Source organism: Mus pahari, chromosome 13, assembly GCF_900095145.1.
Source record: "Mus pahari chromosome 13, PAHARI_EIJ_v1.1, whole genome shotgun sequence".
Lineage (NCBI taxonomy): Eukaryota > Metazoa > Chordata > Mammalia > Rodentia > Muridae > Mus > Mus pahari.
The window spans coordinates 56,130,460-56,144,957 of NC_034602.1; the positions used below are offsets into that span (position 1 = coordinate 56,130,460).

The window sequence follows — 14,498 nt, forward strand, 5'->3', positions numbered from 1 at the left end:
TTTAGGGTAGGAGAAGGACAGCTGAGTGGTCTCGCACCGACAGAATGCTGACAGCCATCGTAGGTGTGGGCAGCTGAAGGACTGTATTGTCAGCTGTTATCTAGCTGAAAGGTCTGCCCAAGCGTTGGCCTCTGACCACGTTCACTGCCACTTTGCTGAACCATTCAGACATTTCTCAGCTTTTAACTTGACTCTATAGCTTAGTTGTACTTCCTCTGTGGGGGTCAACTTTGGTACTAAAATATAAACTTTGTTTTGTTTTGATATAGCGTGAGCAATTTCAGACTTGAAGTAACAGAATTTTCATGTCTAATGTGAGATAGATTTCTAACATCTATCTAGTTAGTCTGTTTCCTGCCAGGCCCATCAAGATGTCCATAGCTACTACCATGTAATCAGGGTACAAATGGTTTGCATATTATTCAACTGACTCACTGTAGAGTTAGGTAATGTTTGACACCTATTAAGTAAAGAAATCATTATTATTATTATTCCTATTATTGGTGGTGGTGGTGGTTTTTTGAGACAGAGTTCCTCTGTGTAGCCCTGGCTGTCCTAGAATAGAAATCCACCTGCCTCTGCCTTGAGTACTGGAATTAAAGGCGTGTGCCAACACCTGGTGGATATTTGAACTTTTAAAGTCAGTTTTACACAAAATATTATTGCAATTTAAGCTCTTCCAAAAAAGAAAAAATATGTAACTAAAGTTCCCAGAGGAACTTTACTCTGAGACACGGCTCTAAGCCTTCAGTGTGGTTACTTGTTTAGTTTCCACAGTGCTATTTTTAAAGGCACATTTTACACAGTATTTACTTTATTTTATGTGACGAGTGTTTGCCTGCACCTATGTATGTATATCACGTGTGTTACTGGTATCCTTGAAGGACAGAAGAGGGCGCTAGAACCCCTATAACTGAGTCGCTTTTAAATCCTGTGTTTCGCCTCTGCATATCCTGGACTCCTGCCTCCCTCCCTATCAGCCCCTTTCTAAAGATAATTATCTTTACAAAGTATGTTTATTTATTTGTTACTTATCTTGCTATTAGAATATAATTACATTTTCCCTTCCCTTTTCTCTTTCCTAACTTTCTTATATACTACTCCTTGCTCTCTCTCAAATTTATATATATATATATCCTAAATGTAACCTGGTGTTGCAGACAGTTGTGAGCTGCCATGTGGGTGCTGGAATCATACCTGGGGCTTCAGCAAGAGCAGTAAATGCTCCTAACAGCTGAGCTATTTCTCCTCCCCCATATTAAGATGGCATCTTAATATGTAGTTCACATTGCCCATGAACTTAACCCTCCTACCTTAGTCTACCAGATGTGGAGATTACAGGATATGCCACTATTCTAGACTACAGTTGACCCTTGAAGTTCCAGGTTTTTGCAGCAGAAGAACCCAAGAGTAATACTTAACAATCACATTTGATTTTGCTTATATTGTGTTTGAATCTGGACAGTGAGGTTTTAAGGTTTTAAACGTGAAAACAGTGGCACACATGTGCCTGCGCGCGCATGTGTGTGCGCGCGCACACACACACCCCACACTGACTTGTTACCAAATAATTTGGTCATTTAACTTTAAGAATGAGTGTGTTGATAGATCGTAGACTAAAATGATTTGTTGTCTATCATCGATTGTCATAGATTGTCATTAGATGCACAGGTGACAGGTGGACCAGTGGCCGAGGGCAGATAGATCTCTGTCTTACAGTTCATGCAGAGGCCCATACCCCTTTGCATATCTTTCTCCACTGTGTAGAGTAATATCCTCTCTGTGTGTTCAAAGATTGCTCAGCTTCCCTCTCCATTCTCATCTGAGGGAAAGGCCAAAGAAAAGGCTAGGTGTGAGAGAAGTGACACAAGTCGTGTATCTCTTACTCCATGAGGGGAACTCAGCTGTGTGGCTGCAGCTAGTTAGAAGAGAGGCTTTAAATGTACTCTCTACTTGAGAGTGGCCGTGTGTCCAGCTGAAAGTCAGTATTATAGAAATAAGGAATAGACTTGAGGTTATAATAAAAAGTGCAGTGAGTAAAACCTGGGGTTAAAGGCCCATAGTCTTTAATGTGGGTGCTGGAGGTCTTCATGCTTGAGTGGCTAGCACTTCAGGGTTCCATGGGTGGGGGAGGAGGGAGGTCCCAAATAAGAGTGTGTTTTTCTTGAAAAGGTAAAGGATAACAATGCTTTTCTGTTTTGAGAGGTGCTAGGGATTGAGCCAAGACCCCAACCCTTGCTCAGCAGTGTTCTACCACTGAACTGCAGTTCCAGTCTTTAAAGATAATTCTTGAGCTGTTGATATATACATAAAAACTCAGACAGATAACCTACACTAATAGATATAGATTTTATTTTATAATTTTGATTATGAGTATTTGTGAAAGATGCTAAGAGATTCATGGTGCAGTAATTGTACCTCTGCAGAGGCATAGATCCTAGCCGTCACCTGTTATGGTGCAGGTGCCAAGCATCAATCACTTACACTGGGAGTGAGCCAGGCAGGCTAGTCACAGCTCCAAAGCAGCTCTCTACCTACTCAAAGGCATATGCAGTATAATTTCTATAAGCTACTTTTTAAAACTTTTCTAAAAATAATGACTTCATTAAAAAAAATTCTACTGTGCCAGATATGGTGGCACAGACCTTTAATCCTATTACCAGGGGGGCAGAGGTCTGCAATCTCCATGTTTGAGGCCAGCATGATCTACTAGTGAGTTCCAGGCCAGCCACTGCTACACAGGAAGATCCTGTCCCAGAGAGAGGTGGGGGATGTGGTGAGGAACAGTGTCATGGCACATATGGTGTATACACAAGTACACAGATGTGTGAAATCTGGAGAATTACACATGCTGTCATGTCGCCAGATAAATGTTTTCCGTCATATAAAACTTGAATTCTATTTCCAGACCTTTCACTAAAGCTCCTTCCTACGCATCCCCCGGCATCCCGATGTCACAGTGCCACACCTTGGGAGTCACTCTGTAAACAGTTGTGATCTGAACCTTTTTTGTTCTTGCCAATTTTTTATGTGTTCAGCCATTTTCTGACTTAAATTCATTCCCTAGTTCAGTGACATAGACTAAAAATTAAACAGTTCTATACTGCCTGGAAATATCCCTCAATGTATAATTCATTACAGTGAAGGTCTGCCACAAATGATTTGAATAACTTCTTGCAGATCTTTGAAATGCAGTTTACCATATTAGTAATATACTGTAAACAAAACTGAGCAGAGATGCTAGATGAAGTTCTTCTGTTACCATGCAAGGCTCAAGCAGAACAGAGAGATACACTTCAAATGCTCCACATCTATTCCCAGATGTTTCTGTTGTAAGTTAGGATGCCTGCTTGGGTTACTAAAGGCCATTTTAAAGAGGAAGTATGAACTGAGTTATAAAAAATTGGTAATAATGGGGATTATCTTTTAACAGACAACCAGAGAACGTTACATCAATATAAGGCCTTTCATTGGCCACTGCAAAGCACCGTCTCCCACCACTGACTTTCCCTGATTATGTACCTAACCTGTGTGGACTATGCATGGATTATTCCATTTTGTAATCTTCCTACAAGAAATGTTTTAAAATCAAATCCTGTGCATTGCTCCTATTTTGGTGGAGAAGAAGATAAAGGGTAGAGAAATGATAACGTGCCCAGTGACACACAGTGAGTGACTGAATTGGAGCTGACCCCAGGCGGGTGGGATTCTGGACCAGCACTGTGCAGTCAGACTTCATGCATTGATGAGTTTGCACGGGTCTCCACTGCCCCATCGTAATAGGCATTTAAAGTGTGACTAGCCCATCTACTAAAGCATTGAATTTTTTATTTTATAAAAATAAAACTGTGGGTTTTTAAATTTTGAAATGGCTTCAAAATGGCCATTTGCTATTGTATTGGGTAACACCTCTAGAACCTTCCTGAAGTGCTCAGTCACTCTTCAGTACGCTTCAGCTTACCTCTCAAAACTAAAGCACACTGGGGAAGACAGAGCTGGAAACGTTCTCTTGTCAATCATGTAAAGGTGTGGGTGTGCTGTGTTCTCCATCTGTGGAAACCTTTCCCATCCCTAGCTGAGGAGCTGCTGTACAGGAGTGGTCTTTGGTCTGAAACTCTTCCTTCTAACACCTGCCCTCAATGGAGCTTTATCCTCCCATCAAGCCTTTAGTCCTTGAACTAATACTGTAGACCTTGGACTTAGTGTAAAGGTGGGAAGGATTCTCCTTTTGTGGACAATTCGAACAGTTTGAACACCTTCTGGCCCAGTACAATAATTAGCCGCCCTGTGTTTCCTTGGCTGGTCATGTTAGCCATTTAGGACCTCAAATTTTTTCATATGCAACATAAGACTTTTGGATTAAATAATAGAGTAGGTTTCTTTTAGTTGTGAAAATTCTATATATAGTAATTTGAATACATATAGTTTAATTCCTTATAGTTGAATGGATGTACAGTAAATTGTTTTTTAAGAAAGTACTTATTAGAATTGTATTATCTGAACTGCCTTTAAAAAATGAAAGCAAATCTTGCTGGGGAGGCGTGCAGTCATCAAAGTCCGGTGACAAGCTCTGCTTCTTTCTGGTCGTGTATACTGTATGGACATAGCCGAGCTTTCCATAGACTACAAACCAGAAGCCTGCACGTCTTTTGATGCTTCATTTGAAGTAGTGGATATGGTTTCTATCTCTAGAAATCTGTAATTAATTGTCACATTGAAATAATCTGTTCCCTTAAGGTGGCAGCAGCTGAAGACTTGATCACAAATAAGAAAGAAATTTGAAGTGTTGTTCTAGAAACACAAGAGCTTTTTGTTAATGCTTATGTGTACAGTGTTGGGGTGACTCAGCAGTTAGGAGTGCTTGTTCTTCTAGAGAACTTGAGTTGGTTCACAGCACCCATATGGTGGCTCACAGATGTCTATAAGACCAGTTATAGGGGTATCTAGGATAATCTTCTGATCTGTGCACATAAAGTGCACTTATGTACATTCAGACACACACATGCACACACACACGCACAGAGAGAGAGAGAGAGAGAGAGACAGAGACAGAGACAGAGACAGAGACAGAGAGAGAGAGAGAGTTTAAACATTTTCTTCTAGGAAACCCAGTTTACATCTATTGGAAATAAAGATTCCATCTTTCAGATCAGTGTTTTGAACTGTGGGTTCATTGTACACTCAGCCATCTAAGGTATCTACCTCTAACCCTAACCCAAAGTGTACACCAGTGGTCCTCAGCCCATGGAAATATTAGGAGCAACTCATGACTTCTGAAAAAATACAGTTTCTGAGTTTCACCTCAGACCAAGTGAGATGCCCCAAGTGTGAGTGTTCCCCATGATACCCAGATTTGTCTGGGGATCCAACTCAAAATTCCCTGAAAGTTCCTGACGAGAAATAAAATGGTCTACTAATGAACTGGGCTTCTCTTGATATTAAGTAAGACCATAACTTAGTGGCAACTGTTAAATAATGACTGTTCTTTTCAAATTGAATATTGATTAGTGTTTACAATCAGATGATGAACCAAACCTTTTAGCTTACTCACTGGCTTGTCATTCCTGTTCATTCTGGTGATGCATGGGAAGTGGGGTACATGCATCAGATCCCCAGCAAAGAAGTACTTCATTTACTTTGTTTTAGAGAGAACTCGTGGCTTACAAAAAATAAGATAGTGTGACTTTTCTCCTACTCTTAAGATATTAACGTGTGCACGCCCCTCCCTCAGAGTACACCTATGTGTGAGGTAAATTCGGTCTAGCTTTCTCAGGAGGAAAAGGCGTTCACCAGACAGCAGTCTCTACTTCCATGACCAAACTCTGTGACACTTGGCAAGGAACTTACTGACTTCACATCCCTTTACTTTACTCCAGCACACATACCTAGGACTCCAGCCTCGAGTTACTTTAAACTAACTTAACCTTTGAAATATGTATTGTTGCTTGTCTGAGTTTTTGAGAGAATCATTTACAATGCTGTTTTTGTGGCAGTGCATTTTATAGATAACGTCTATGAAAAATAACCTGTTTTTAAGTAAAGGATAACTTTTATCTCAAACACAATAATAATGACACCATTAAATGTATTAGGAGATATATCCATCAGTATGACTATAGCTTGACTCTTTTTCATCTGAATAACAGCATTTACCAAAGATAACTAAAAAATGGAAATCAAAGAATATGCATAGCTATAGCTGTTGGTGACACCTTCATTCATGTGCTTACAAGACACAAGTACCCAAAGCATCATAGGTTTTAAAACACAAAAGTAGCAAGCATGCATGCCTGTAATCCCAGACTTGGTACACTGAGGCAAAGATGGCGGGTCTTGAGGAGGCCTGGGCTGTGCGGTGAGACCCTGCACAGGAAAAAGAAAAAAAGACAATGAGTGGTTATCTAATACTGATTGATGGCTCTGTTTCTTATATTGCACATGAAGGGTTTAAAGGGACTTAGTGGGGAAAAGCTTTAATTACATGCTGATTTTTTAAAATGTGTGTCTTCTCTTTTCAGGACTTCCAATAGCAGTCAGACATTGTCATCCTGCCAGGCTATGGAGCCATGCTCGTCAGATGAATTCTTTCAAGCTCTTAACCATGCGGAGCAAACATTTAAAAAAATGGAAAACTATTTGAGGCACAAGCAACTGTGTGACGTCATTTTAGTCGCTGGCGACCGCAGGATTCCAGCTCACAGGTGACTGTCCTCTACATTCCCACATACATGAAGTGTTCCCTAGGTAACGTCACCTGTTACCTGTGTGGTGAGGTGAGGTACACCAGGTAACCCTCAGGCTTCCGGGTAGTGATCTGCCTCACAGAATGTCTATGAAGAAAACCGCATGTGCGATTGCTAGGTACAAATGTCCGTGTTTTCTTTTGTGGAGACACAGGCGTCAGCCTCAGATCAGTCAGTACTGTTTGCTGTAGATGTCATCCACAGCAGACAGTCTCCATGCATATTAAATACTCATTAAGTGCTTTAAATAAGCTTGATGGAAATTAGAGTGTGTGGATAGCCAGGAGGAGAAAACACACAAAAAATAGAGTTCGCAAAATCTTAACAGTTTTTCTTTTCTCTCTTTAATGCTGTGGGTGAACCAGGCCTGTGTGCTAGCCGTGCACTCGGACCACCTAAGTTCCCTGCCCCTCAGCAAGTCATACAACTCCCGTGTGTTCCCTGATTTATTTTCTGATCCCTATGATGGTGGCAGTGGTGACCCTTTAACACAAATGACACATTTCTAAAGGAAAAAAGAAAATTTTAGAAAAGAATAACTCATGTCACCTGACGAGTTGATGTGTTCAGTTATTCATTATTAATCGCCACATTGACACAGAGATTATTTTTACGTCTTCCAACATTAGTTGACATTGTCCAAAAATTTTCATAAAACCCTTCCAAGTGGAAGTGAATCCATCAGAAAGCAGGAACTTGAGTTATAGCTGTGAGTTAGCATACATTTATTGACAGACCCTGTCATAAAATGTCTGTGTTGCAAACATGGTTTCTTAGAGAGGAGATTTCAACGTTAATTTCCCAGAGGCATCTCACAGTAGCTCTGAAACAGAGCTCATCACCTCAGCCACCAGCACGTGCTGACACCAGCGCTTGACACAGGTGACCCCTCGGGCTCTCTGCTGTCTCCTGCCCTACACTGTTTGTAGCAAAGAGCCTGCAGCTCTGGAAAGCTTGCAGTGACTCCCCAGGTCACTGAGCTGAGTGATCAGAGTACCTTTGGTGACCTGTGCAACCCAGCTTGCCATTGCCACTCTGGAACTGTCTCAGAACTCACCCTCCTTGCTCACTCCACAGGACCCTCACAGAGTCCTCACAGAGCCCTCGCGGTTCCTGGCATGGTGGGTGTGCACCTCTGCCCTTAAACTGAGCACTGTCCCATCCCAGGCATCTCCAGAACTAACGAACGTCTCCACCTCCCCCAGTAAGAATAATTTAAAGCAACAGATTTTCACCGGAGTGACACCATTTACCTGTGGCCTACTTTCGCCCTGTAGAACTTGTCATCTTTATTTTAACTATGCCAGACTGTAACAAAAAATATAGACATATTAATAGTTATAAAAGTTGCTAACACCATTTTCAAGTATGTCCTACATATTCACTTCTGTCCCAAATAATTTAGGTTATTTTCAAAATTGACAAAGAAAAAATAACCTTTACATTTTTCTTTTCATATATAGCCAACTTAGTAGCAAGTGCTTACAGCTTTTTTTAAAAGCTATCGTAAAGTGGTGTGTGCATAGCAAAATCATTCACCTCGGTAGACCGTTTCCAGTAATGGTGATTGGTTATGCAAAGGAAGGAAGGGGAGAGTGGAAGGATTTGTCAAGTGCAGGGTGCACTTCCCAGCGCCGTGTGCTCCTGTGCACACCAAATACAAAAAGAAGAGAATGCATTTATTACTGAACATCCTGCTTTAACGTGCTCATTGATTGCTCCTCTAATGTCTCCTCAGACTGGTGCTATCTTCTGTCTCAGATTATTTCGCTGCTATGTTTACTAATGATGTCAGGGAGGCGAGGCAAGAGGAAATAAAAATGGAAGGTGTGGAGCCGAATTCCTTGTGGTCCTTAATTCAGTACGCCTACACAGGTAACAGGTCGGAAATGTAAACTGACGTCCTTTAGGTTTGTGTCATGCAATTTGATTGCAGATTTGAATTCTTTTCCTTTCTCTTCTGTTTATGATTTTTAAACAGAGTCTCATATATTCAAGCTGACATTGAACTCACTATGTAGCCAAGGATGGTCTTGAACTTCTCCTGCCCCCCCCTATTTTTAAATAATACATTTGTAAAGATTTTTTTTATAATTGTGTGTGTCTGTCTGTCTGTGGCCTACTTTTTCCCTGTAGAACTTACACACACACACACACACACACACACACACACACACACACACACATACACACACACAGGTGTAGCAGGTGACTGGAGACCAGAGGCCTAGGATCCCCTGGAGCTGGAGCCCCTGACAGGTGCTGAGAAGAGCAGTACACTAACCACTGAGCCATCTCCTCCCAGTCCTTTGAATGGTACCTTAAATATTTACATAAAAATAAATGACTTGGGTTTAGGGAAATGACTTGGTGGGTAAGATTGGATGATTTGCAAACAGGACCTGAGTTTAGATCTCTAGCACCCACTTTAAACATGGGATGTGGATATATGTACCTGTAGCCCCAGCACTGGAAGGTAGAGACAGGATGCTGCTGGCTGGACAGCCAAGGTAAAAAACTGTGAGCCCCAGTTTCAATGAAATGAAGCAAAGGAGTGGTGGAATAAGACAGCTGGTACTTTCCTCTGGCCTCCACGCATGTGCACATGTGTGCAAACACACACACACTCACACATATAGTACAGTCAAATTTTACATTTAAATTTTAAGAATTATACATCATAGATATTAGTTACTAATTAGTGCAACATTTAAAAATTCTGAAAATAAGCCATTCATTTTTTTTTTAATCAAAGGTCACAAAGGGATAAAAATGATTCGAATTTAATACTTCATTTTTCTTTTTGGAATCTTAAGCCTTCAAGATCTGTAATTGTGTAATGAGCTCTTATCTAGAAATCATGTCAGCACCAGTTATTGTTTAAAAACAAGATTTCTGAAGCTGCCTCGTTAATGAATCTCCTTAAGGCCGCCTTGAACTGAAGGAAGACAGCATCGAGTGCCTGCTGTCCACAGCCTGCCTGCTCCAGCTCTCCCAGGTGGTGGAAGCCTGCTGCAAGTTCCTGATGAAGCAGCTCCACCCGTCCAATTGCCTGGGGATTCGGTCCTTCGCGGATGCCCAAGGCTGCACAGATCTACATAAAGTGGCTCACAATTACACGATGGTACGTATTCGCGTGAGAATCAGAACGTCCTGCTGTCCCTGGTCCACTTCTTGCCTCTGAGAGCTTGGCTATATGTCACTCTTTTCATGTGGCTTTGCCACGAGTTTTGAGGTTCAAGTTTATGAGCACAGTTTATGACTTGCTGCTTGGGAAGGAAAACCAGCAAGGTGACTCCTCCTAGCAGCAGGTGGCAGGTGCGCTGCTTTTAAAAGCACACTTCCCTAAACATTCCACTGCAGCACACGGATGAACTGCAGACCCCTCTGATGGTCACTAGTGGAAACTGGTGACAGTGGCCGTCGCGTAAGCAATAAGATGAAGGGTAAAAGGCCAAATGGGAGACCTTCTATTTCAGATGCCTCTGATTACACACAAGTGCTTGTCACCGTGGGAAGACAATGCCCCTACTAACTACAGTGAATTGTGTGTTCAAATAAATCAGAGGAAGTTCTGATTCAGCAGTCTGAGAGATAATGGAATGTGGATTGACCTAGGATAGCAAGGGAATAAGGCATATTGATGGAGTCTTCTTAGGACCCCCTTTCAGTTTCAACATTCCATATATGTTTGAGCAAGTGCACACGTGCAGTCAGAGGACAGCTTGCTGGAGTCAGTTCTCTTCTTCCACCGCGTGGGTCAGAGGAGTCAAAGGTCAGGCTTGGTGGCAAGTGTCTTTGTCCCTTTTCTCTGAGCCCAATATCTCTTCCTTATACATTTAATACATGTGCAAACATTTGTATGCATTTAGGTCACTCCTGCTGTTTACAGTAGAGGCATGATTGCTGCTTTAAAGCTCAGATGCTAATCCAATTGAAATTAGCTGAATGTTTTTAAAGCTATTTTCATAGCCAATTAGTTGCAGTAGATTTTTTTTTTTTATGTCAAGGTCATTACTTGGCAGTACTTAGCTTCAACAGAGATATGCGATGGAACTCTAATAACAATAAGTAATTTAGAGGCAGATTGTCTGATTTGAATGTTGCTATGGGAACTGAATAAGTATGTAAAGCAAAATTTAATCTTCAGTTTAAATAAATCCCTCAGTAATTTCATTTGCTTAAAAGCAATTCTGAAGGGGAAAGGGCAACTCTAGCAAGCGTCTGGTGTGTTGATGCCTGCTTGTTTCATAAAACAGATTGAAAGCATGAGACAAATGTAGCACTAGGCTGGTGAGTTCTGTTAGTGTATGATAGTGCACAGGGCGTGCTCAGACGTCCTCACACGCATGGGCAGGGACAGGTAACCGCTCCTTGGGATGCTACAGTCTGGAAGCTTCTGTTCCAGTTCTCATTGCCACTGAACATGATCTGGAACATGTCACTTAACCTCTGGAAAGAACATTCTAGATTATTTTATCATTATGACTATTTAATGCCATTATAGTTTTATGAAGCAAATGTGAACATTTTGTTTTAAAATTCTAAATTTTATTTCTGAGCCTTGAAAACTAATAAAATCATTGAATTTTTCTAAAACAACTACTTTAAAGCAAAATCATGTTTCTGAAAAGAACTTTGTGTGTAAACTTGTTCTAGTAGTGTTATATAATCTATTGAAAAATTCAGTTTTCATGTGATATAAACTGTATAGAGTGAAAGAGCACTTCTATGAAATAGATAACACTAACAGTTGGCCAGGTAGCCTCCTCTTACTGATGAAATGCAGTTACTACCATTGGAAACTAGAACAGAGTCACACTAGTATTGTACAGATGCATGGCTTATCCAGTGTGCCATACTTGGACCCAGGCTGGCCTCAAATCCATAGCACCGTGTGCCTCAGGGCCGAGATCACAGGTGTGTGCCATCATGCCTGGCCATATCATAGTGTTAAATGACCAGAAACTCATCTTTCTACTTTCCACCTAACACTATATATTAAATACCTTTGCATACAACTATATGATCTTCTTCCAAATTCATATTGTCTACTTAATAATCACTGAGTTATAACTTCCCATGGTTAGAGTTTGGACAACTTTACTGTGAAAAGGATGATAAATATTGAGAGGTGTTTGGCTTTGTCCCTCATCCGGCAAAGTATTTATTAACGGTTAGAATGACAAGCGCCCTAAATGTCTGAGAGGTTTGCAGTGCTAGTGTCGAATGCCGGATCCCTCACAGCAGGCAAACACTTCAGTACTGAGCTGCAGCCTCAGCCCAGTTTTTGATCATTTTTGTCTCTTGCTGTGTGTTCCCGAATCATCTGATAATGTCAGTCCGAAACTGAGTAGAGCAGTTTGCTTGAAGCCATTCCAGCACAGAGATTTTATTAAAATAGGTTCCTGAAAATGGTAATCAATCATCCAAAGTAGATTCATTTTGGTATCTTTTAACAAATCATGATGAATTGGAGCAATTGAATTTAGTTAATTATTCATGAATGGTTTTCCTCCTAAGACTCTGCTGAAAGGAATGTCAGCCCAAGATAGATCTCAGATCAGTATCTTGCTTGGGTTACCACAGGCTAAATGGAAAATATGATTCTCATTTCAATATGGAAGACAGTTATTCATAGGCCTTATCTCTAGCTCTGATTTAAACAGCGTTAGTTATTTTACTGAAACCTTGTATGCTGATAATGTACAGATAGTCCATTAGGAAGAAGAAGAGAAACATTACAAGATTGCATGTGTGGAATTTGCATTTATATCCGCAGTGTAAGCTCTTTGTGCATTAAGACTTCAAAGCAGAAAAAGATTTCTTTCCTTCAGGGTGGAGAGATGGTTCAGCAGTTGTGCTGCTCTTGCAAAAGGCCCATGTTTATTTCTAGTAGCCATGTTAGATGGCTCACAACCACCCTTAACTCTAGTCTCTGGCCTCTGCAGGCACCTGCACCCACACACAGACACACACGCATGCACACACTTTACAATAAAAAGAAAAGATTTGTTTTGTTTTTTCAAGACAGGGTTTCTCTGTATAGCCCTGGCTGTCCTGGAGCTCACTTTGTAGACCAGGCTGGCCTCGAACTCAGAAATCTGCCTGCCTCTGCCTTCCGAGTGCTGGGATTAAAGGCATGCGCCACCACCACCCGGCAAAAGAAAAGATTTTAAGAATAGATTTCTTTCTCTCCAGATTAGTTAACATAATAATGATAACCAAGTTATATCACACCTGGAACATTTATAGTGTCCCATTTCAATTCACAGTGGGGACTCAGGCCCGGGCAGTCTAATATGTGCTAGGTTAGCAGTTTTGTTTTGGCTCTTTTTGCTAAAAGCAAACTGACTTGGCATAAATCAAATTAGAGGGATTCAAGTCTTCTCAATAGATCTGATATCCTGGGTGGTCTTCTAAAAAGCCTAGGAATGTTTGAGCTACCTGTGGTGGCACACATTCAATCTTCCTTCAGAAGCCTTGTCAAAACTACTCCTGAACCTGAACAAAGCCCTAAGTAAATGTCATAGGTTCACTTCACAGTGTCATCCTCTGACACTGTTCCCACTTCACAGTGTCGTCCTCTGACACTGTCCCACTCACGATGTTGTCATCTGACACTGTTCACACTCACAGTGTCATCATCTGACACTGTTCATACTCACAGTGTCATTGTCTGACATTGTTTCTACTCACATATGTTTAAAAAGCAATAAAGGTTAGGGTTTTTCTTGGCTTTGTTTCCTAAGGGGACTAAAGTATAAAATTGTGTCTAAAGTACAAATTATTCTAGACACTTAATATAAAAAAAATTAAGCTTTTCTCATAAAACATTGGTGATTAAAAGGAACAATGTCATTTATTTGCCATTTTTCCCCTCTAGGAACATTTCATGGAAGTAATCAGGAACCAGGAATTTGTGTTACTCCCAGCCAATGAGATCGCCAAGCTCTTGGCCAGCGATGACATGAACATCCCTAACGAAGAGACCATACTGAATGCACTTCTCACCTGGGTCCGGCACGACTTGGAGCAGAGGCGGAAGGATCTCAGTAAACTTTTGGCTTACATTAGGCTACCTCTCCTCGCGCCACAGGTAACTAATAGGCACCTGTCTGCAGGTGCGTTTCTTTGGCTAGTCGGTCAAAGTAAGTTATACATGTATTCCTGTGGCACGTAGAGTTTAGAAGATAGTAAACTAACAAATGCTGCCTCTGTTGGTAGTGCAGAGGATCAAGCTATCTAAACTGCATTGGTTAAGTAACAATCTTGATTTTGAATTAGCAATTTCCTTGAACTCTACTATATACCTATTCTACTAATTAGAGAGAACTTGGTCCTAAGAGCCGGAAAGTTTAGATCAACTCCTCGTCACCCGTAGGTTAAGCACCCACTAGCTACTAGGTTCTGTGATAAATGTTCTAACCCTCGAGCTTCCTGATCGCCCCGGCTAGGAAGCAGAGGTGACTATTGGTTCTGACCAACCAGAGATCGCTCTTTTCTGACTGTCAGGATTATGGTGAGAGAAATGCACTCTGTGAAACAGAATGTGCTGTAAATATAGGCCACGGTTTCAGAGTGGAGACGCCCTCACAGTGCATCTGGAGTTGTCCGTCCTCACAAGCTGGCACAGTTTCTCCTTTGTACAGTTTCCACTATTCCACTAGAATGGAGACACTTTCCCGCGGGTTTTTGTTTTTGTTTGTTTTCCTTCTGCCTGTCTCAGGCACTGAACAGAGAAAGAGGCCTTGA

The 14,498-nt window shown here is 41.2% G+C and overlaps 1 protein-coding gene across 3 annotated transcripts in view; it reads left to right on the forward strand.

Annotated features, from left to right (window-relative positions):
* The window catches only part of Klhl5 (kelch like family member 5), a 59,255-nt gene that overhangs the window by 25,861 nt on the left and 18,896 nt on the right, over positions 1–14,498 (forward strand). For all 3 annotated transcript variants that reach the window (XM_021210676.2, XM_029545218.1, XM_021210674.2), the window contains exons 2-5: positions 6,519–6,701; positions 8,482–8,618; positions 9,671–9,867; positions 13,630–13,842. In XM_021210676.2, coding sequence (XP_021066335.1) covers positions 6,559–6,701; positions 8,482–8,618; positions 9,671–9,867; positions 13,630–13,842 — 690 coding nt within the window. In that variant the 5' untranslated portion in view covers positions 6,519–6,558. The remainder of the gene's footprint in view (positions 1–6,518; positions 6,702–8,481; positions 8,619–9,670; positions 9,868–13,629; positions 13,843–14,498) is intronic.